The sequence below is a fragment of the Eubalaena glacialis genome, chromosome 9, assembly GCF_028564815.1.
Source record: "Eubalaena glacialis isolate mEubGla1 chromosome 9, mEubGla1.1.hap2.+ XY, whole genome shotgun sequence".
NCBI classification, from domain to species: domain Eukaryota; kingdom Metazoa; phylum Chordata; class Mammalia; order Artiodactyla; family Balaenidae; genus Eubalaena; species Eubalaena glacialis.
In genome coordinates, this window is record NC_083724.1 from 47,607,947 (window position 1) to 47,632,884 (window position 24,938).

Genomic DNA, 24,938 nt, shown 5'->3' on the forward strand with positions numbered 1-24,938 from the left:
TGTAACCATTATTACTTTATACTATCATCTTTTGCATGATTCTTTCTTTCTGGATATATTATAAGCTTCAAAAGTTGAGAACTGTTTTTTTAATAGACTTTATTTTTTAGGAGAGTTTTAGGTTTACAGCAAAATTTTGCTGAGTTCCCATATACCGTTTCTCTCCCTATCTCACAGTTTTCCCTGTTGTTAACAGATTAGCGGGTACATTTGTTAAAATTGATGAACCAATATTGACACCTTATTATTATCTAAAATCTATACTTAGGGTTCACTCTTTGTATGATAGAGCTCTATAGGTTTGACAAATGCATAACGCATGTGTCCACCATTACAGTATTATACTCAATAGTTTAATTAACCTGAAAACGTCCTGTGCTTCACCTATTCATCTCGCCCTCCTTCTCCCTAAACTTTGACAACCACTCATCTTTTTACTATCTTCACAGTTTTGCCTTTTCCAGAACATCATGTAGTTGGAATCATACAGCCAATTTTCAGATTGTCTTCTTTCATTCAGCAATATATGCTTAAGATTAATACATACTTTTTCCTCCATGTCTTGATAGCTCATTTCTTTTTATGGCTGAATAATATTCCACTGTGTATATGCTAGTTATCCATTAATCTTTTGAAAGACATCTTAGTTGCATCCAAATTTTGGAAAGTATGAATAAAGCTGCTATAAGCATTTGTGTGCAAGTTTTTGTGCAGATATAACTTTTCAACTCATTTGGGTAAATACCTAGCAGTGTGATTGCTAAATTGTATGACTATCTTTAACTTGTAAGAAACTGCCAAACTGTCTTCCAAAATGGCTGTACTATTTTGCATTCTTATGAGCAATGAATGAGATTTTTCTGTTACTCCACTTGGAATGGATTTTGGCCATTCAAATAAGTGTGTAGTGGTATTTCATTATTTTAATTTTCCATTCACTAATGACGTATGATGTTGAGTGTCTTTTCATATGCTTATTTACCATCTGTGTATCTTCTCCGGTGAAGTGCCTGTTGAGATCTTTTGCTCATTTTTAAATTAGGCTGTTTTCTTATGTTGAGTTTTAAGAATTCTTTTGTATGTTTTGGATACCAGTCTTTTATCAGATATTGTTTTTCAAAGATTTTCTCCCAGTCTGTGGCTTGTTTTCTCATTTTAACAGTATCTTTTACAGAGCAGAAGTTTTTAATTCTAATGAAGTCTAATCAATTTTTTCTTTCATGGATCATAGAGAGCTATATATTTTTATCTTCTAAAATGTTTTTTTATATCTCTACTTACTACATACTCTCCTATTCAAGTGTGTATCCACTTACCTATTCTAGAGTCTAGAATTTAGTCAGGAGCCTCTCAAGTAGTTTTTGATAAAATAATTAGGCTAGCACCTTTGGAAAGTATCATCATACAGAGTCCTAGCTGGAAATGGCTGGCACACCAAGCTGGGAGTTTTGTGATAGTTTTAAATAAGGGACTATTTACAGAGGTGGGAGCAGGTTAAAGGAACCAGCATGGAATGTTGCAGCACCCAAGGACCAGCACCAGCAGGAATTCCAGGACCCAAGTGACAAGAAAGCAAAGTGTTGAGAGCTTGGCCAACCAAAAGATGTTATAATTGTAGAAGAACACACGTAATAAATCTGTGTAGAATCAGGGAGGAGAGCAGGGGGCTATCTCCTCCTGATCTCCCATCTTCTACCAGCTCCCCCAAAGGGCTGAATTCAGCCAGAAGTCAGAAGGTAAGAGAGCCTGCAGGGTAAAGTGTTTAGAAGTCATCTCCCAGAGGAGAGCAGAAAAGAGCAGATAATGGACAGGGATGGTTAAGACAGGCAAAGAAGAATAACTAGGTTAGGCAGTTTCTTTAAAATTAATTTGGAAGAGGAAGAGTGTGGATGCAATCTTAACTGGCAGAAATATTTGTACCACCTTGACCTTGTTTAGAACGGTGATAACAAACATATCTGGATAAATCCATCCGGTCTCAACGAACCAGCCCCAGGTTCCCTCTGATTTCCCACTCAGGTACTTCTTCTCAATCCAGCACACAAGGAAGGTGTCATGTATAATAACAAAAGAACTAAAAAAATCAGTGCTATAATAAGCAGCATATCTGCCAGCCTCAGTTTGGCTAATACGTTATGGGCCAAGTCATCATGGTTGTTCCGTAAGATGCGTGGGACAGGTGTCCATGGAGGAAAGTGAAGGACAGTAATTAAGGAAAATAAAGCTACAGTCAGGTGAACGAAGGCGAGAATAGTCAGAAATTCAAATACCCAACTCAATTCTTTTGGGAATGGATAAATTAAATTACTACCTATGTGGTAAGAATACTCTGAGAGGAAAATAACTGATTTTTTTTTTTTTTTAACGAATGTGCAAAAGCAATTCAATGGAAGAAAAACTACCTTTTCAGCAAATGGTATGAGAGCAACTGAATAGTCATAAGCAAAAAAAAAAAAAAAGAATTTTGACAAAGGTATGATCTCACACTTTACACAAAAATTAATTCAAAATGGATCACAAACTGAAATGTAAAATGGAAAACTATAAAACCTTTAGGAAAAACAGGAGAAAATCTTCAGGACCAAAGGTTAGGTAAAGAGTCTGTAGATGAGACACCAAAAGCAAAATCAATGAAAGGAAAAATTGAAAAATTGAATCTCATTAAAACTTGAAATGTTTCCTCTGAGAAAGTCTTTCTCTATTAAGAAGATAAGAATACAAGCTATAGACTGAGAAAATATTTGCAAACCACATATTTGACAAAGGACTAATATGTAGAATATATAAGGAATTCTCAAAAGTCAACAATAAAAAATAAACGATGCCAAAATACAAAATAGTGACAATATCAAATGCTAGTGAGGTTGTGGAGAAACTAGATTACTCATACATTTATGATGGGAAAGTAAAATGGTACAGCCACTCTGGAAAGCAGTTTGATAAGTCTCAGAAAATATGCAACTACCATTTTTTTTAAAGTGGGGAATTTTTATTGCTGTTGCTATTTCATCTTTATACTGGTTCATGAAATATAGCAGAATATCCAATTGTTACAATGCTGATGCAATAAATCCATTATTATACAAAGATACTCTCTCAATAATCTGTACCCAGATGGTAAAATGTATGAAGTTCATTTTCTAACTCTGTGAATATTTTATTTTGTTTAATATGTAAAATCTATTTCATTAGAGGATTATAATTTAGAATTCAGGCTTCTGTCTCTTGATATCAAATTAAACAACTGCATTACACACAAAAGAAAATCAGAATAGAAGAACCAATGACACACCAATTGTCCTGTAAAATCATTTTATTTTCTGTGACATAAACATCTTTCTCAAGCAATGTTACTAGAACAACCTCTTTATGGGGTTTTATAATTTGGAGTAAATATATTTTTAAAAAACTTATCTCTATTATATAGAGTTGAATAAAAAATGATTTATAGGCTATACTTTTCAGGAAGGAGTTACTAGACTATACTCCTGTTGAAGAAACTTTCCTATTTAAATCTATGATATGGAATGGAAAGATATGGTTAATAAGTCTTCTGATCAAAAAGCTTGAGATCATCAAAGGAATGTTTAGTCTCCTGCACAGAGAGACACCAGGATTTTTTCATAATCTCCCTTGGTTTCATCCTGTTGATAAAAAAAAAAGTATTCTTAATGCTACCTGAAACCATAATCAATAGAGGTATTTTTAAATTGTAGAATAATTACTGTATTAGACTTAACAGTTGTAGAACATACATCACAGTACATCTATTTTCTAGGATCTTGGATAAGAATATCACTTATTTAATTAAATAATATAATTAATATAGCAGATAACTGATATTTTAATTATTATATGAAAAGCAATAGCTTTCAAAATTCAGATTGCAAACTTCTCTGAATTGATCATGTTATACATTAGAGCCATTATTTTCCAAGAATGAAATACCACAGAGAATTAAGTATAACACAATATAATTTCGTATCACCTCTGACTTGCTCAACCAGAGTGAAAGTTACAAGCCCATGATATTCTCACTTTTTCTTGGTAGATTTTAGTTATCCAATATAAATGCCAAATTGAGTTTAAACAGTCACTTATCTTTCATTAAGTTCAAAACCCCTTGACTTGTCTTTTTTTACTTCTTAACTTGAGCATGTATTTTATATATTTCACATATGACAAAATTAAGGAAAAAGTTAGAATAAAAAGTTTCAAATCCTCTGATCAATATTCATTGATCATAAATCATTATATAAATCATTCTATCTCTCTACTAAAATATTTTGATTGCTAAATGTATGTATGGGAAACTGTTTCCATGACCACTGAAAAATTTGCAGAGTCTTTCATTATAGAACTCACTAGTAGATTTTACCAGTGAAAGTTCAGTTTACTTTAAATTATGTATCTTTTTTTAAAATTTTTATATTTTGGCTGTACCACATCGTATGCAGGATCTTAGTTCCCTGACCAGGGATCGAACCCACACCCCCTGCAGTAGAAGTGCGGAGTCTTAACCACTGGACCGCCAGGGAAGTCCCTGTATCTTAATATAAGAAATTAATCTTACATATGAAATTTAAGTCAGCCTTTCTCTTTGAAGAAGTTGCAAAAGTATTGTCATTTGTGGGGTTAGCATTATGAAAATCACAACATACCAGGATGGCTTGGCAGAGAGAGATGCCATACAACTTCTGATAGCATGCTTTGATGTCATTCATGTCGATTTCAGAACGGGAAACCATAATCCTGATCAGTGTCTTGTGACGAGTTCCAATACCCTGTCCAAAACAAATGATGCTAAGTGTCCCTCATGTTCAGAGCATATACTCTTAATAAGGCAGGATATGGGTTTGAATGTGAAACTCTTTTGCTCACCTATATAGTTTCTATGGAGAAACTATCACCACATTAAAATACACACACACACTTTACACAAGTGGTAATAAAATGACACAAACCAAACTGTGATATCAGCAGCATATATAAGAGCTTTCATAACCTCCTAATTGGTCTTCTACCACCCAGTCTTTCCTCTGTCTAAACTATTCAATAATTACAAATGAAGTAAACTTTCTAAATTATAAATCTGATCTTCCCATTCATCTATTTAAAACCCTTCAATGGCCTTCTGCTGCTTTTAGGATGAAAACCAATCATTTTATCTGGGCTTACAATGCCCTGCCTAATTCTACAACTTCTTCCACCATGCACCATCACTCTAATTATGTTTACTATCCTGAAAGAGACATGATATCTCCTCCTCCTGGACCAGTCTTGCTTTATCCCTTCATCTCATCCACTTCTGCTCTCCTCTGGCTAATTCCTTTTCAAATATCAGGTCTTAGTTTAGCTGACAGCAAGGCTGCATTGATTTCCAAAGTCTGGGGCACAGGCCCCTCTTCTGCTCTTTTACAATACTAGGTATTCATTGTTACCCATCTAATTACCTCACTAGATAACAGCAGGCATGGGGTCAGGGCCTGTACTGCCTACTATTGATACCTAGTAGCACAATGCCTATCACTTCATAGGGACTCTTTCCTATTAATTGAATAGTTAGATTGCTCTCTGAAGACTTCCTTATTTTGGAGTGACAAAGGAAAAAAAAGACAATTTCATAACTTGTCACAATACAAGCATGGAGGTGACATCTATATAATAAGATGCATGCTAAACGATAAAGTTAAAGTGAAGTGGTTAAGGTATCTCAAATACATCTTAATAACACCTTCCACTTCAGTGATCTTAGAACAAAATTTAAAAACCTTAGAATGACATATAAAGCAATGGCATGGAAGACAGAATAATAAAAAAGATAAATGAAGCTTAGAAAGGGGGAGATTGTGCAACTTACAACCTTAGCAGAAGTAGGTTACTAAAATCATACATTAAAAGAGGAAGTATATCACCCTTCCTCTGCTGACTGAAGTTTTATTTAAATCATGAGTAATCTACAAATTACATTCAAGCTCACCTTACTATCTTACCTATAAAAGAACATAACAAATCTAACAGAATTTTATTCTAATAAGGAAGTATATTACCTCTTGCATTGGATGGAAAAGTAATTCTTTTTAATGGAAAGATATTAAAATAAGTGTAATTTTCAAACAATATGAGGTTTTCTGTTCTTCTTTCCATACACCATAATTTTTTTTTCCCTAAGCAAATCACATATGTTGAAAGTTACCTTCATGGCCTGATGAAGCTTCTCAGCAAAGAACATTGATTTGCTTGTGACACACTTCACTGCAAGAGAGGTATATTTTAGTTGACATATTTACCACCAAAAAAAGAAAGATGCATGTGACAGAAACAAGAATACAGAGTTTTGCAAGTAAGATTCTATTCTCCATCCCTGTTCCTTACACCTCCTACCAATATGGGATATTTGGCTTATAAGAAGCTATTCTCTAGATGGTGACTTTGAATATTCTGTCCTCTGACAGCATCACTCTTTTCCTATTATCTTAAATCTACCCAATAGCAACTTCAGTATTTCATGCTATCCTGAGTATACTCTTCATAGAAACAGGGAAGCTAGTAGGTGTTAAAGGTCATGCTGGCAATGGAAGAAATAGTTTTTCATGTTGTAATAAGAAAAAAATTTTAAGTGGAACAGGACAGTCTTAAAATATAAGGCAGCTGCCAAATATTATAAAATACTAACAGATGTGTCAATTAGTATGATTCTCAACCTTGATACTCAAAGTGTGGTCTATGGACCAAAAGAATTGGCATCAACTAAGAGCTTGTTAGAAATGCAGAATCCAGGCCCCACCCCAGACCCACTGAATTAGAATCTGCATTTTAACAAGATTCCCAAGGGATTCATGCACACATTAATGTTTGAGAAGCACCGCTTTAAAATGCAGGTTTCCAAACCTTGACTGGTCATCTGAATAAAATGGGAAACCTTTAAAATCCTTTTCTTCTGAAGACCTTTTCAGAAGCCACCAGAGACCTACTGAATCAAATCCTTTGGACTTGCCCAAGATTACTCAATTAGCAAGTGACAGACCAGAATGTGGATCTGCATTTATTTAATTCCAAATCCTATGCTCTTAATGACCATTTTGACTTTCCTTTGTGCCATGCCCAGCCTGGTGTATTGCATGGTAGTATAAGTAGGTGCTCAGTAAGTATTGTCCACCTGCCCATCTTCTTAAAAAAGGAAATAATATCTGTTATTACTAACAAGGCCATTGTATAACTTTAGCTAAACATTTATTGCCGTTATCTTACATGTTGCCTCTATTTGAAATATAAATTACATCTGCGTTTTTGTTTTGTTTTGTTATATTTTGTTTTGTAAATTATGGGACAGCATTGACAATGCAATTTCAAGTTAGAAAACTCTTCCCCCTCCAGGACTACGTACCAATAACTGTGAGGCATTTCTCGATGTCACCTTTCAACTCCAGGTCCAGAACTTTGTTCATGTCATGCTTGCTGTACTTGGAGTACTTCTGAAACACTGAATATTAAATTTAAACTAAGAGATGTACAAAACATCCTATTCTTTAGCAAACTTGAGCAAAATCAGGGCAACTGAGTCAAAGTATTCCTTAGGAGGACTGAACTTCAAAAAACACATTTTAAAGCTAATTATTCAACTGCGCATACTTTGGATACATCATCTTCTCTGAGGAATGTAACTTACATGGCTATTTTGGTGCTTCTGTATATTTTGGGGAAATTTTTGCAAATGTTGACATTTATTAGAAGTGGCATGTGATTGACAGCCATAACACTACATCAGAGATAAGTGCCATAACAAATGGATCTTTCCTTATATAAAGATCTGTGTAGTAGATTTCTCTTAATTTTAACATTAGAAATCGGAGTGCTGTTATAAAAATAATAAACTTTAGGTAATCATCATGACCTTCCCTTTGCCTTGACTTCCAGAAGTCAAGAGCTAAATCTTGTGATCAAAGGCAAGAACTCTTTTTTTGGTTTTTGTTTCTGCCGCATCTAGATACTCTTTTCTTCAATTAGCCATGAGTTTTTTTTTTTGTTTTTCTTCATTGCAATTTCATTTGTTCTGTTGTATGTGTATATGTTGTCAGACCTATTCCAAATATTTTAGGGAAAGGAAATAGTAAAAATAACAAACTAATGTTCTACATGCCAAAGTCATAAAATGTGTTTCAAATACTATAAAATGGTGGTGGTACAAAGCTGGACAAATGCACAAATAGCAAGAAGGGGTCAGGAACACTGCATCCATTTGGCATCAGAGTGACAATGATTAAGATTTCTCTCTTTCCTTTCTCTTATTTGTCCTAAAAAAACCCCTGCATCTTCTATAAACAATCCCAGGAAACATTTGTTTTCTTCTTACCTCTGCGAAGATGGGGATAGCTTCTGGTGGTAAGAATGGTGGTGAACACATTAACATCTGTCCCTTTTCTTCTTTCTCCTGCTTCATATAAGTCCTGTCAAGAAACACAAAAATAAACACTTGACTATCTGCTGACTTGCTATCTGCACAAGAATGTTAGATCTCTTCAAAGATTTTGGAGGCAGCAGCTGCTTTGTGTCCAATACAATCAGAGTAGGCAATGCTAAGATTATAAGTTCCTTAAAGATGGGAACCCTATTTTGTCAAGTATTTTCCACAGTATCTCTCAAGGTGCCTTGCGAACCCTAGAGACTGAATATATGTTTGCAGAATAAATGTTTGTTAAATTAAATTGCTTTAAGATTGCACTCTGTATCAAGGCAACTCCAAGGGACTGTCTAATTTTTAATTTTATTTTTAATTGTTCAAAGTAGTTTTCAGCAAATGGTACTGGTAAGTCAATAATTCAACCATTACCTAGATCTTGAATTTTGATGTTAGAATTTCTGGATTCAAATTCTGACTGTGCCACTTAATAGCTCTGTAATCTTAGATATATAGTTTGACCTTATTAAACTACAGATTTTCCTCTTTTGCAAATGAAAAAGATAATCCCTGCCTTATTGTCCCAAACATGCTCTATTAACTTTGAAATGTTAATTACCATCCTCTTCCTGGGTCACACTAATCCATGTAGCTGCCATAAATATACACCTAAGAGCCCTGATAGCCTTAAAATGGAAAGCAAATTCAGAAATATCACAAGCAAATAAGAGTAATTTCTTACTATGGGCAACTATTCAAATGCTAACTTTGGTTCTTTAGTATGATTGCACAATTTCTATTAAAATGGTCAAATTTCCAATGGTCATAAGAAGTTATTCTGGACTTTCCAAGCAAACATCTGACATATATGCATTCATTCAACAAAAGTTAATAAATGCTTATTATGTGCAGGATAATGTACTGGTACAGTGAGTGGAGGTGATCAAATAAGTTTCCATTCTTACTAACTCACTGTGATGAATTTGTAGAGAATACTATCCCGTGAGGAAGGCATATGTAAATAATAGCTGTCTTTTTTTTTTTTAACAAAAATTCCAGGTCCTAAAATGACACAGTTTTTCTAATGTTGCCAATGGATTGATGTATAAATAACAAGCAACCTCGCTGAAACTATATATAACAATTTGCTTGAAAGTATATAAATGTTATAATTTTTATAATTTTAATGTCATTACAATAATACTTTTACAATATAAACTTACACCTCTAAACCAATGTTCACTGTTAAAAGAATATTAGATGTGCTTATTCTTTCCACTTTACTTTCTTATACCTTGTAAAATAAAAATTCTGTTTTCTCAACAAAACAATTCTTGGGAATAACAAATCAAATTCTCATTGTTCTCTCTCATTCCTCTCCAGCTTCATGAATAGTGCAATCGACTGAAAACATAAAGACCACATTTCCTCTCTTTGACCGCTTGAATGCAGGAAGGTAGGCATCTTTCAGGGAATGGACATTAGGTACCGTTGTCCTTTTGGAGGATCTCAGACTTGCTTTCACGTGGAGGTCCTCAAGTGGTACCTCACCTCAGGTAGGACCTATTTGAAGTAGGAAAGTGGATTTTAGGAGTATTTGTGAGTACTTGCTTACCCTGGCGTCCGTATCAACCAAGTCGTCATTTACGGCAAGCTCCTCACATCGGTCACCCTGAAAAATATCCCATTCTTTTGTTAAGTGGTTTTCTAGCATGTAATCACATGATTAACTTAATTCCCTTAAAATCAGATGAGTAATATTCTTTGTGGGAAAAGGAATGAATTGCTCATTTCTAGAGAGATGAAATCTAAGATTTTACTTTTCATAAAAGAAGAGGCATTTCCTGAACTATTTGAGTTATACCTTAGCAAGAGAAAGCAAAGCCGTCTTATAATCTCCAGATGTGTCTGAGATGATGTCTTTAGCCAGATCTCTCTTCAGTTCTGAGAAATAAGAAAAGTATATTTTGTATTAAACTAGTGATAAGTAATGGTGATAATAATAATACCTGACATCTCTATATTGGCTCACAATTTGCAATGCCAAGTGTTCAATGACTTATGGGACACATTTCAAGTATTATCATTTTTTAATAAAAATAGAGGAATCAGAGCAAGCAGAATTTTTGATCATCAAATTTATTTCCTATAAGGCAATTAAAACAATTTAGATAATACTGTGAAAAGCTATAGCCCTAAAGCTTTTGCTAATAAGAATAAATTGCATAGGTGTACATTATTAAATAACTAATTCTGAAATAAAACATATCAGAATTTAAGCAATGAGACGAATAGAACAGTTATTTAAAAGAATAAACCAGAGGAACTTGCTTGAACACAGAGTATTTATTTACTTTAAAAATGATAAATAGGACTTCCCTGGTGGCGCAGTGGTTGAGAATCTGCCTGCCAATGCAGGGGACACGGGTTCGAGCCCTGGTCTGGGAAGATCCCACATGCCGCGGAACAGCTGGGCCCGTGAGCCACAATTACTGAGCTTGCGCGTCTGGAGCCTGTGCTCCGCAACAGGAGAGGCCGCAATAGTGAGAGGCCCGCACACCGCGATGAAGAGTGGCCCCCGCTTGCCACAACTAGAGAAAGCCCTCGCACAGAAACAAAGACCCAACACAGCCATAAATAAATAAATAAATAAATTAATTAATTAATTAATTAATTTTAAAAAAATGATAAATATCTTATATGTAATATATTTTAGTTATGCATGTATACGTGTATGTATACCCATCTACCTTAGATATAGATGTAAAACTTTTCTTTGTTAAACACCCATACTTAACTTGCAAAATAATGCCGTATTAGCAAAAAATTAACTGAATTTATAATTCACTAGAAGACAGAACAATTTAATAAGCTGTCATTGAACTATACGTTGGGAATAATTTATGGATATTTACCTTTGTAAACTATGTTTTATCAAAGAAAAAAACGAATAATAATGCCCCTCTTGATGGCTATCACTGATAAATGGATTTAAGATAAATATTGATAATGAGATACGAATTGCAGAAAATGAGGTTAAAAGCTTCCTTATTCTGGTTCCTTTATTAGATTGCTGTGAAAATAATACACAAGGGCTATTGTATTCTCTATGTTTGGTATTAAAATCAAGCAGAAATATCCTCTGTGGTGCTACATGTTAAGCTGGGAAAACAAAAAAGCTGGGGACTTAGGAAACTAGAAAAGGAAAATAGTAAAGACCCAGCTCTGCCCAGGACCCACTTGCAGATACTCTTTATAGTGTTGAGCATACCACTGAAATGAGATGTTTCACTGAATAGATAACATGAGCCACTGCTGGTCTTTCATCCCCATGGATCTATCTGGACGTTGAGAGTAAGTGAGTCATTTATGCTCATAATGGTAAAGTTAGTTTCCATCAGAGAATTATAAGCACCAAGCTCTGTACTTTTTCAAGGACAAATGTTTGGGGTGTTTTGTTGTTGTTGCTATTATCTTTTCAAAATGGAAGACAACGGGACATTTTTATGAAATAAACCTCAGAAAGATACGAAATGTTTTTAGGAAATTCTTTAAATTCAGTGCTTTGACTTGAGTTTTCCACTGCAATAATATGTGGCCATTTGTCCCAAAGGGACATTTTTTATTAAAGTGCAAACTTGATGAGGGCTGAGACAATTGTGTCCCTTATCTGCACCCCAGCAGCTCTAATGTGTCTGGTAACAGTATGTGCGTGCGGTAGACATGTGATAAACAATGAAGAAATATGTTAATATGTAGTTTCCAAAGTCCCCATAATTAACATCCACACTCAATTTTTTTTTGAAGTATATCAGATTTCCTTTCCGACTAAGGCACTTGGGTTGTTGGACATTAAAACTTACCTTCTCTATAGACTCTGTTAATTTCTCTGATTTCTGTGTTAGTTCTTGATGCCAAAATTTCATTCAGAGTGTCTTCATCAGTTCCAAGGCCCTGAATTGAAAAAGAAGAATAAAAGAAACGTAGAAAAATCTTCACTCAAGAATATCAACTAGTTTTTGTGTCCCAAAATTTGTTCGAATCTGACATTTAGTAAATTTCTCACAGTATTTAGTAAATATCCACAATATTTAATAATTACAATAAGGTCTATCTATTATAGTGCTCTAAAAACAAAATGGGTTTAAAGCCAATATTTTGGGCAAATACGTAAAAAGAGAGATCTATGATATATAATAACATCATGAAGATAGTGGAAATAACACAGTTGTTAACACCAACATTTATTTATTCATTTATTTATTCATTCACTTATTCATTTTATAACCACTGATTGACGGCCCTGTACTAGTTGTTGAGAATACAGTAAGAGGCGTAAGTGGATTAGACATTCTCTTGAGGAAAGGAGTTTTGCTTAAATTAGATGATTTACCTTCATGGCAGCATGGAGCTCATCAGCATCAAACCGGGCTGGAGTTTTCAACAGAGCCAAAGCAACTTCCTCAAGGTGACCTGTGAGGGCTTTCTTCAGAGCTTCCTCCAGGGGCTATAACAAGGAGATGTTAGAACCTTCTAGTAAATAACATGCAGGGTGATACAGTAATGTGGTGTTACCTGATCTTTAGATAGTCTTACTGAGTCCTAAACCCAACCATTTTTTAGAGCTCCTTCCCTTTACATAGAAAAGGGTACCTGATATTTAATATCTTAATCTTTTAGATCTAGAGTGATTAGAATGAAATTTACTGAATTCATTGATAATTTCTTAAAGGACAGGGTTCTCAATCCTTTATACAGGGAAGAAATCACAAAGCTCAAAAGATAGGGGTTGTGTATTAACAGAAACAGTAGTAAAAATACTTTAAAAATAATGTATTAATAACTTTTCCAACCATTGGGATTTGCACTGTTCAAATAAGCACTATAATCAGACATCAAATAGTTTTCTAACTGTACCTCCTTAAACAAATTACCCATTTTTTGTATAAAAATATAAAGCTTACTTTTAAAATAGAATTATATGTATAAACTTTACATTCAGACATTAAACAGTTCAGTTTACGTTTTAGCAGAAGACACATTTCAATCAGAACATATTTCTTATTGCCAATAGTAATCTTGATGTCTGTTATGTTCACGTTAAAGGCTTGTCTCCAATACAGAACACCACATGACATGTGCAAAGAATCAAGATGACAAAACAATATATAAAACCAGGAAATTTGCTAGAATTGATTACATTGCAACCAAGAGGATAACTACAGTAATCTTAGTTGTAATGGAAGAACAGCGGTTAGAGACTGACAGAACTAGGCAACTGTGCTTCAAAATCTATATTTAAATATAAATATGACTGAAATTAATTATCTCAATTAACCACTCCCACCTACCTTTCCTTTTTCCTGGAGATAGGCTGCTTTGATCTGCTGACGCTGGGCATTGTTTCTCTTAGTTAGAATTTCAATGATGGTTGCTTCATCCACACCTGGAAATAAAGGGCCCCTAGACTTCTAAAATCAATTTTCTTCATCATCAATAACCGACATAAAATGGTTCATTATCAAGATGCTTCAAAGGAAGTTCTTAACAAAACTAAGAAGTACAAATTTCACCAGACTGGGATATGGATGCGATACTGCATATCAAATGGAAGCACTTGGGATGACATTCCATTCACTTGAATGAGAAAGGAGGAAGAAATTGTTCCTGGCCCTCAGTGTTGCAGTGTGTTTCCTAGTTCAAACCCTAAGTGTGAGCAGAGGTGTTGGCCTCAGCATTGAGCCTGTTAGAAATGAGCTTTGTGAGCATATCTGTTGTAGAAGCAGATATTCTACTGATTTGACCAACATTTCCCAAGTGCTGAGAAAGGAAATATATCTTCGTTGACAAGGAAATCTTTTTATCTTCAAAACAAAAGACTCTTTAAATTGCACATGTCTGTTTTTTAGTAGCCATTCTGAAATGTCTAGGAGGGGGACTGTTTTGGGGAGACAGAATTACCTTTAGCTGTGATTGCTTTATGCAAGGCCTCGACATCTGAGCATGGATTAAAGCTAGGACAGGGGCTCACTGATGACCCAGGACCACCTTTGCATCCTTTCACAGCTTTCTGTGGATGAGAGAGAAATAAATTACTGTCCATTCACTTACATTAGTTTCTATTTTAATATTTAACTAAGTTATTTTATTGTCACTTGACTTACAACGTATTCCTGCTCTTCATTGTCAATAAACCAGGCCTGCTTGAGGAATTCAGTTACCATTGCCATTTTTGAAGGATCTGAAAAGAAAACAGGTCGATGTGTTTACAAACCACAAACCCACCACACATACACACCACTCCACCCCCTTACATACACAAGACATAGAGCAGCCTTGCCTTTACTTTCCAGGATTACTCTTACGAGCATCCTAAAATGCTAGATTTGGGTTTTTTTAAAAGAGAGTCTATTGCCCTTGAACAGAAACCCATAGCCTCAGAAACGTAGCTCTTTCTCAGCATATTCAGTCCTCACCTTAGGGATCAGATGACTTCTATAAGTAAGCATATAGGCTGAAGAGAGGAGCTGGAGTTTCACTTCACTGCTCTAAATTTACAGACCACCCACCGTATGCCAAGCACTGAGGGCGCAAAAACATTGAAACATCCCTTGGCTCAAAAAACTTGAAGCGAGTGTGTGCTCTCCCTAAGAAAATTCAAAAGCTAAGAACAATTCTTAGAGGAAGTTCTTGGTGACCTGAGCCTCTCTTGCGAATAGTTGAGATTAGCAGAAAAGTTAAAGAGAACAAAACGGAGAGAAACTTGTCATATTTGGGAAGTTGAAAGAAGTTTACTAGAGCAAGAAATGTTAACAGAAGCCCAAATTTAAAAGTTTAAATATATTTCCAAAGGTTTGGATAAACATTAATGGATTTTTTAAAAAGGAAGTTATATTTCGGAAAGGTCATCCTGTATCATAGAGAATGGCTAGGAGATGAGCAAGAGGGAAGATTAGAGACCATTTAGAAAGTTGTAGGAGAATCTATGTAGGATTAATGAGGACTTGAACAAAAGTAATGGGTAGAGAAAGAGCATAATACTGACATTTATAAGGTAAAATAATCTATGACTAATCTGCGGGAGTGGATTCAGACTCAAAACTCTATAGAAAGATATTCAGGTGATATTTCTCCCCAAAATAATTCAGTTTTCTTTTCCATTCCGTGGTATAAAATTATTTCAGTACCTGGAGTAATCACTACATTCACATTTCTTCCTATTCAAGCTGTCTAAATACTAGTCCTACATGTGTTTTTTTACCCAACATAAAAAACCCAGAAAAGGATTATTTTATAGCAGGTGCCTTGCTCTAACAGGATTCATTAGAGTGAAATTGCACCATGCATGCCCTCTTTTGGAAAACTCTATCTTAAAGAAAATTGCCTGACTTGCTGTCGTGGTTCAGCAATATTTTTATTTAATAAAACTGTATATTTTTAAAACCTGAAGTATGTTAAAAATTAATGCATCCTCTGAGTTATCTACAAAAGAAGCCATCAATGATCCTTTTTGTCTAGGGATTTTTTTTTTAGGAGCACAAGCTCCAGGTCTACACTGATCTATCTCTCCATACCCTTTTGTTTATTTCTCTGGAGACAGCTATCATGAGTACATCTGAAGGAGGTTGGAAGAATAATCTTGGCAGTTTTAAATTCTTGCTATGAAGCTAAATGACTCGTGAGGAGTAAAACCCATAACCTGATTCCTTAATGGCATGTTCAGACAAAGTATTTCAGTCCACACCTGCTGAAAAATGGCTGTAGTTGCAAGTAATGAGATTAAATACATGAGAGAAATAATATCCAAAGCAGAAACTATCTCCACTTAATTATCATGGGGATTGCTCAAATTACTGTTGTGTCATCTGTGAGAAGAACCAATATATTGTTCACTCACTTAATCTCTTCCCCACAAGCAACTGATAAATTTAAAGTTATTTCCTGAAGTAAAGTCATGGTGCACAATTTTGCACAAGGTTTTAGTTCCTATTATACTATAATCTGGTGCAATTGCTGTTGGCACATGGAGTGCCATTTTCCTCTTGCTTAAGCGGCATATCCAAAACTTCTTGCAGTCTCTGGCAAGGTTTCAGGTATTTAAAATGTCCATTTTTATCATCACATCCATGCCCTTTATGAAGTAGAATCCTCAAAATGAGTGATATGATCGGTCACTTAGCAAAGTACTTTTCCCTCAATGATAGAAATATGTGTTCCAATATTTCCACTCTTTTCAATTAGAAAAGAAAAACTTCAAAAGAGATCAAAGAAGAGATTAAGGATCTTGTCAAAGGTAATTTAAAAAATGAGCCTCACAACTTCAAAATCAATTTTATGGAAACTTTACTTCACAATTTTTTCACTTAAAAATGCTTACATAATGCATCAATTTCTTAAAAAAAAAACTTGAGAAAGCCTAGAAAATGATATTGCTCTATTAATTACTTAATACAAAATAACAAAAACAAAGGGGTTGAATAATTTGTTTGACACAAGAGTATCCATAGAGGAGACAGCTTTGTGACATATCCTCTGTGTTCCTCGATTTTAGTCTGAAGCCATTTGGATGGCCTGAAGGTATGATCTGGAATATGGTCAAGCAACCTGAATAGAACCTACTCAGGAAAGCAATTAGAGGAAAATGGAATCTCAATTCAGCCAAATAAGATCCACTAGCTCTCAGCAAAGCTTAAAGACACAAGGATTGTGGCAGGATGTACAAACCCTCAAGGAAATAGTTTCGATCATGTACTGCTAGTTAAGTGCTCAAACGCAGCTACATGTTTTAACAGAACCTTGAATAGTTGCAACACACCTTACAAATACCACAGCAAAAATATTTTGCTCAGATTGTATTGCTAAACCATTCTGTGTGTTCAATACCTAACCTCTGCATGAAAACCAGCATTTTGTACTTGATTAAACCTATTCAATAATTTGAAGGAAAGATTTCTTACCTATAAATAAATCACAAACATGCAAACATGTTTTATAGATTGCCACATGCTATACAAATATTTGTCATATATTTTTACTATTCAGAGAATGATCTAGTCTATGAAGTAGAATTGTACAGTAAAAAAAAAAATTTAATAACCCTCTGAGTTCACAACAGGTTTTATTTTTTCCATCTTTCTTTTTAGTTGCAATGTTTAGAACATGTACTAGGTACTTAAGAGCTTATTTTATTAATTTTCCTTGGCTCAATATATATTTAATCTGGCTACCAATGAGCTCTGAAACCAAGTTTATCTCAGTCCTTAACATAATCTAATTTGAAGATGAAATTGACCATTTATACATAGGCTGACCTATATGGAAATTAATAATATTCCAGAGTTCTTCTAATTAATCATCTGTGAACATGCACTGCCTACCAATCTCATTCATCTATGAAAAAATGTGTAACTTTTTAGGGATTAACATTTTTTTTTATGTGTCATAAGAGAGCTCTCTTCCTCTCATTCAGCAAGAAATTAAAGAAGGTAAATATGCATAAAAAGATGCTAGACAGAGAGGGAGCCATGCTTACTAAATGTAAGAGAAAGGTATTCCAGAAATGGTACATCAGCAATTGTACCAACTGGACAGTTTGAGAAAACTAAGACTTATTGTATGAAAGTTAATTTCCTGATTTTTTTAAACTGCACTATGGTTGAAGTATCTAGAGACATAGGGACATCATATCTGCAGTGTTCTTTCAAATGATACAGAAAAAAATAACTATATAGAGAGGGTGGAAGGGGGAAAGGGAAGAATTAATGATAAAGCAAATGTGGTGAAAGGTTAACACTTGGGGAACCTGGGTAATAAGTATATGGTGATTCTGCGCAGTACTCTTGCAACTCTTCTGAAGGTTTGAAATTATTACAGAAGAACAGTTTTTAATAACTTTAAAAACCACAATTTCTATCTCTGTCAGCTTCATGAAAGGCTACTTCCAGAATTTCTGACAGGAAACTGAGTTTTGTGGTCTATCATGCCTTCCTCGAGACAAGTGAGAAAGATCAGAGTTCTGCAAAGACAGCAGCAGAAATTGGATCCTCGCAGAGGACAACATCATTATTCCCATTTTCTACCTGGGTAAACAAAGTGTAATTTCTTCTGGCAGTTTTCTAGATACTAGTGGCAAGCATCAAGGCATACATAAATCCATGCCTTCTGATTCCAAAATATTGTATACGCTTTTAAACTAGTGACCAAAAAGATGATGACAAGATCAATGTTATTTTTAATAGCTTACACTTAAGAATCAAATTCATTCACAGTTAACCCATGGAGACTGTGGCAGGTTTCACCCCGGCCCGAGGGAGTTTATTTTTCAATGCTTTGGCTTGTGCATAGTTTTTTCCCTCGAATATATATTTCACAAGTCTTTCCCACACCTACTCGTTTGAGAAAACGCAATTAGTCTGTACAACGGCATGACTTACGAAGAGCCACTTAATGAAAGGTAGTCTCATGAATGTTTTGCTTCTAGACTTTTGAGTAGGGTGTTCCCTTTGCCTGGAATTCTGTTTCAAACTCCATGACAAATTCCCTTTGCCTAAATGATGCTTCTTGGTGAGGACTCAGCCTACACCTCATGACATCCTCCAAGAGGCCTTCCTTGGTCCAGCACTGAGGTGAGTGACCCGACCTTCTGTGTGCTCCCAAAGCATCCTGCCTTTACTCCTACACTTGTCCCTATTGTTCTGCATTATCACTTTCTATTTACTTATCTATATTTATAGCAGCATTCCATGGGGGCAGTGATAACCTACCATTCATTATGAACCTCTAATCCCTGGCAGAATGCTTTGTACTTAGTATGCTAATAAGCATTATTGAATGAACAAATATTGTATCAGTGCTAATTATTCAGGAAAAATATCTATACTAATTTAACAAATATTTTCTATCCACAACTATAGGATGTAAAAATAAGAACTGAGGAGTTCTGATCCCTACTTTGACTCTCTTTAGCTGGCTGTTTGCCCTCAAAACATTTAACTTCTCGGCAGTGGGGGAGAGGGTCTCCATTTATAAAAATAAGAGTGTTGAAATACACAGTAGCTAAGATTCATTATAGCTCTGAAGTGCCAGTCTTAAATTTCACCTCAAGCAGATGGAGGTGGAGAAAATTAGCATAATGAATGAAGGTATTATATAAATTGTATCTGTTCTGATCTTTCTGATAAAAATCTCTCCCATTTTAAGGAAAGAGGAAATCATTTACTAAAAAAATGGCTTTTGGTTTATCACTGAAAAATAATAGGTCCATGGTTTTAAATATGTCATCAATTAATGGGTCTAGAGAGGATTAAGAACCAGCTCAGCAAGCTAACATCAATAGAAACCAATCTTTGCAGATCTTTTGACTGAAAAAGTATTTAATAACCATGAAACTCTAGCTGGTTTCTTAATAATATTATTATTAACAGTTTTGTCAACATCCATCAAATGTCAGATATCTGCCAGATGTGGTTGAGCCTGGGGCTATAGGGTGGTTAACATAACTTCTGGAGAAGAGGCCATTTGGAAATTATGAAACCAGCATTTTACCACATTTGAATCGTTCTGCAATGTGCCTACCAAAATACATTCCTGCAAGCAGGGGAGAATATTACTTTTTCAAGGTCCATACATAATTTTAGACACAAACAAGGCAAGAAAAAGCACACCTTTTTTGATTAACTAGCACTAAAAATCATATGTTACGTCATTTAACTTAACATTCGGAATGAGCTAAGAAAAATTCTTGAAGGAACATTTGTAATAAACAATAGCCAAGTATATGGTTAGGATTCAAAATCTCTCACTTTTGCACATATATCCAACACCAGTAAAAACTCTACTTTAGATATGCTTTTTGCTTTTCTAAGGAGTTTTATGGCCATTAGCTCATTCAGCAATCAAGATGCTACTAAGTGGAATATTTTTAGAGGGCCGTACAGGCATTCCCAAGAGATAACTTATCTGACACCACCCAGGAAATACTTCCTTTTCCCTTAGGTTTTCAAATCAGCACTTGAAAAGCCTGTCTATGACACAGAGACCACAGGAAAAAGAACGTGGCCACACCCTCTCTAAATGAAAGGATTAATAAGTGGATCCTCTTATTTATCTACACTGCATGAGTGAATATAACGTTAATTTCAAAATGTTGATTACAAAAGGCATAATTGCCACTATGAGGTCTGAATCTATTTTTTTTTGTTTTGTTTTGTTTTACAAAAGAAAAAATAAATTATTTAAGTCCTGCTATTTTGAGATAGATCCCTCAAACCTATGTCTGGGTTCTTCTGGCCTGGCTCCCCACAAACACCCACCATGCATTATGATTTCCATGTAAAGCATACACAGCTCTTGGAGACTCATAACTTGTAGGAAAAAACACATTCTTTCCTTCTTTTCCATGGTAACTCACCAACAGTACAATAAGCCAGTATTAAGCAAAGTTTCCTTGTTTTTAAAATTGTATTTCTTAACTAAGTAAAAATAAAACATTACAATTTGTGATTCCTAAAATATAAATAGCCAGTGTAATTTTACAGAAAGATTTATCAAAGGTATAAGTGCAGCTAGCCATAAATTACACAGAAGTAACATTAAACACTGTAATGGGAAAAGTTTTCAAAACAGCCAAAACTACCTAAAAGTAAAACCAAGACTTACCTTTTTTTTCCGCCTCTGTCCAAAGACCTAAAGAGAGATTCTTCTCTGAACGGCTCACGCTGGAAGTGGAACCTTGGGCTTTTGATTTTATAGAATTTGAAAGGAGGCCACACCTAGCAACCAGAAGTTAGTAACGGGCTGCCTTTTGTTTGAAATACTGGGTTCAGTCTTGCTCAAAACAAAGTGAAGCAAGCCTTGCAAAATTACTCACTAAACCAACTCAGAGCTGACAGTACAGAGGAAAAAAAACGGAAGTACAGATTTTTTTCCCTCTTTAGTTTGCACAGTTTTTTTTACAGGGGAGTAGAATGCAAGAGATTTTCAAGTATGCAGTACTATCCGCCTCAATCCTGATACCAATGATTGGCATACTTTTTTAGTCAAATGAATTGTGAAATGAAAAATCATAAACTTTAAAACAAAATAAAACCCCCTTTGGTTAAGTCCCAGCTTCATCACTAATTACTATGTGATCTTGGGGACATATTTAACTTCCCTGAATTTGTTTCAACTTTTGTGAAATAGGGATAATATTTTCTAGGCTGCCTATTTTCTAGAATTCTTACGACAATAAGAAATAATAATTAAGAAATTAAGAAATAATAGGGACTTCCCTAGTGGTACAGTGGTTAAGAATCATCCTGCCAATGCAGGGACACGGGTTCGAGCCCTGGTCCGGGAAGATCCCACATGCCGCGGAGCAACTAAGCTCCTGTGCCACAACTACTGAGCCTGCACTCTAGAGCCCGCGAGCCACAACTACTGAAGCCCACACGCCCTAGAGCCCGTGCTCCGCAACAAGAGAAGCCACCGCAATGAGAAGCCCGCGCACCGCAACAAAGAGTAGCCCCGCTCACCGCAACTAGAGAAAAGCCTGCACGCAGCAAAGAAGACCCAACACAGCCAAAGATAAATAAATTTATTTTTTAAAAAATAGTATATATTTTTAAATTTTAATGTTATGCAGTACTGGATAATCTTCTATTTCACCAGCATTTTTCCTGCCTTCAAAATAAAAGATGTTTTGTGCTTGCAGACATCTTGTTGATATAAATAAGAAATATAAAAGAAATAAAGCTCCAGGTTGTCTCAAAATTTCGAACAAAGTTAACGATAGAAATATGATCATTATGACATTCAAAGAAAATATTGGCATTAGGGGAAGGTTTATGTAGATTAATTTTTTTATAGAATAAGTTATATATAAATTTTAATACAAATAGATCCTTGATATCTTAGAGAATTTGCACAATAAACCAGAACTATAAAATGAAAGGATTAGTGGAGTAGCAGCTATCATGAAACAGGTATCATAAGAAATTTCCCACTTGACACAAAGAAAGGAAATTTGTTCTGGTAGCCTCGAGAGTGATTCATTTTTATTCTTCATGAAACCTTACAAAGTTATGTATGATGTTTCCATTAAACTATGCACAAGTATGAACTCTCTCATAGCATTCTAGTTCAGTTTATGCTACATTTTAGTGATTTGTTCTTTCTCCTCTTTTCCTCCTAGATATCTCAAGTGGTATATATCTATGTGTGAGGTTTGGAAAAATCAGGGAAAAGACTTTCTTAAGATTGTCAGTTTTTATAACACATTCTAAATTCTCAATGTTAATGTTAATGAAGTCAACATATCCTGAAGTAGGATGATCATCTAATCTGAATATCTGAGAAAATGCCAGTCTATATTTTATCACCTACCATAAGTATGAATTGAACTAATTAATTAGGTACTAACTAATTAATTGATTGATATTATTGCAAACTGATCTTGGACAGATGTAGACCAGCTTTCTTTTTTTTTTTTTTTTCTTAAACATCTTTATTGAAGTATAATTGCTTTACAATGGTGTGTTAGTTTCTGCTTTATAACAAAGTGAATCAGTTATACATATACATATGTTCCCATATCTCTTCCCTCTTGCATCTCCCTCCCTCCCACCCTCCCCATCCCACCCCTCTAGGTGGTCACAAAGCACCGAGCTGATCTCCCTGTGCTATGCGGCTGCTTCCCACTAGCTATCTATTGTACATTTGGTAGTGTATATATGTCCATTACACTCTCTCACCCTGTCACATCTCACCCTTCCCCCTCCCCCTATCCTCAAGTCCATTCTCTAGTAGGTCTGTTAGACCGGCTTTCTAATACCACATTTATTTTGTCAGGTGAAAAGGGAAAAAGTGATTACACAAAATTTGTTTTCAGTTTGTATTTGCATTCCTAACTTTGATAATGGAAACGTTGGAACATTTCTGCATAGTGACAATCCTGTGAAATGAAGAAAAAAGTCCATGTACCTTTTATAAAACTACCTAAAAGAAAAATATAGACTCATTTTGTTCTGTTTTTGTGGTTACCAGTAGCATAAACCTGGAAGAATTGCGTTATATATTTGGATTTGTAATGCATTGGCAAACCTATAATGGCAACAATAGATGTGGTACTTGTGGCAGAATTAAGGACAAAAAGTTAGAAAAACATTTTTCCAAAATTAACTTCCAGCTATAACTCTAAAGGCAATGAAACTCCCAAATATAAAAAGAAAGTCTCTAATCATATAGGAATATTGCCTTGAATAATCTACTGGAAACCACCCCGCCCAATAATAATGGCAAATGGATTTGTGGAAATAAAAGAAAACATATCGTATGTTACCATTAGCAGCTAAGGGATAATCACTGGTTAAATCCTTCATGTATGGAAATGCCACATACTACAACTCCGGAGAAATGAGTCACCACTCTTGCTGTTTCTAGAAGATGACTCGAGCTCCATTTATTTTACAGACAGAGAGAGAGAGAACAGAAAGTAAGGGAAGAAAAGGAAAGAAAAAAAAAAGAGAGAGTTAAAAGCAGCCACTATATTTTATATTTTCACAGTATATTTATCTCTACTCCTGTGGTACAGACCTGATAGTGAAAAGGAAATAAAACAAGGAGACAACATATGCAGTCTCTCACACATGTTATACTTTAACAGAGCAAAAGTATTTGCATAAGACTCTAGCAAAACATCTGATTTAAGTAAGGGGTTTCCGCCACCCCTTTATGTTAGCATTACTTTTCATGTGGAGAAAGAGGTATATTCAGAATCATCAAGAACAGCATTTCACTGAAATCCCAAAATTTCCCCACAGCTTCTCACACCCATTATCCACAGCCAATGAAAATACTGTTTTAGTTTGTATTTCTAATGTGTTCACAGGTTAAAGAATTTTGAGAAATAGTGTTCTAAATGGTTTTCCCTTTATCTCTGGAAATGTCAAATACTCAAATAATTATCACACACGTACACTAAATTACTGATTGTTATTATTATCATTATTATTATTAGTTATTCCCAACATCACATGAAATAGAGAAATAATTTTTTTTTCAAAGTTTACCTCCTCAAGTTAATGAAATGGTCAAATGAAGATACTGAAGGCCAAAGGAGTGCATCTTCATTGGACCTCACTTAAATAAAAATAGACAAAATCATCTGTGTGTAACAAGTTAAAAGAAGGAACTTCATCTTCGTAACACATCAGTGTAGGAAGGTGACTAATTGAGAATGTGAAGGAATACCATTTTGATACATTATCTTGCTTTCTTGATGTGGATTTAACAGGAAAGAATGAAAGTTATCACCCTGTCTTCCAAAGAATTAACCATGACCAGACTTCCCAGAGATTGGATTTCCTTATCCTCATGGACTTTGTTTTGTTTGTTTGTTTTTTTTTCCTATGTGCTGCCACCGTTTTCCTTTATTCCCATCCTCATGTCTCTGTGCCCAGAAGGACCTCTGCTCCCCTGACTCCCATTCTCATACTTTTTTATTGAAGTAGAGTTGATTTACAATGTTGTATTAGTTTCAGGTGTACAGCAAAGTGATTCA

The 24,938-nt window shown here is 34.9% G+C and overlaps 1 protein-coding gene across 1 annotated transcript; it reads right to left on the minus strand.

Annotated features, from left to right (window-relative positions):
* Nucleotides 1-3,296: 3,296 nt before the first annotated feature.
* On the minus strand, nt 3,297-21,241 carry ANXA1 (annexin A1). Its single transcript, XM_061201185.1, has 13 exons — nt 21,056-21,241; nt 14,563-14,639; nt 14,360-14,468; nt 13,750-13,844; nt 12,792-12,905; nt 12,262-12,352; nt 10,263-10,342; nt 10,014-10,070; nt 8,354-8,447; nt 7,388-7,483; nt 6,197-6,255; nt 4,662-4,784; nt 3,297-3,644 (listed from the first exon to the last, which is right to left on the minus strand). The coding sequence occupies exons 2-13, from the start codon at nt 14,626-14,628 to the stop codon at nt 3,588-3,590; spliced, it is 1,041 nt and encodes a 346-aa protein (XP_061057168.1). The 5' UTR covers nt 14,629-14,639; nt 21,056-21,241; the 3' UTR covers nt 3,297-3,587.
* Nucleotides 21,242-24,938: the final 3,697 nt, after the last annotated feature.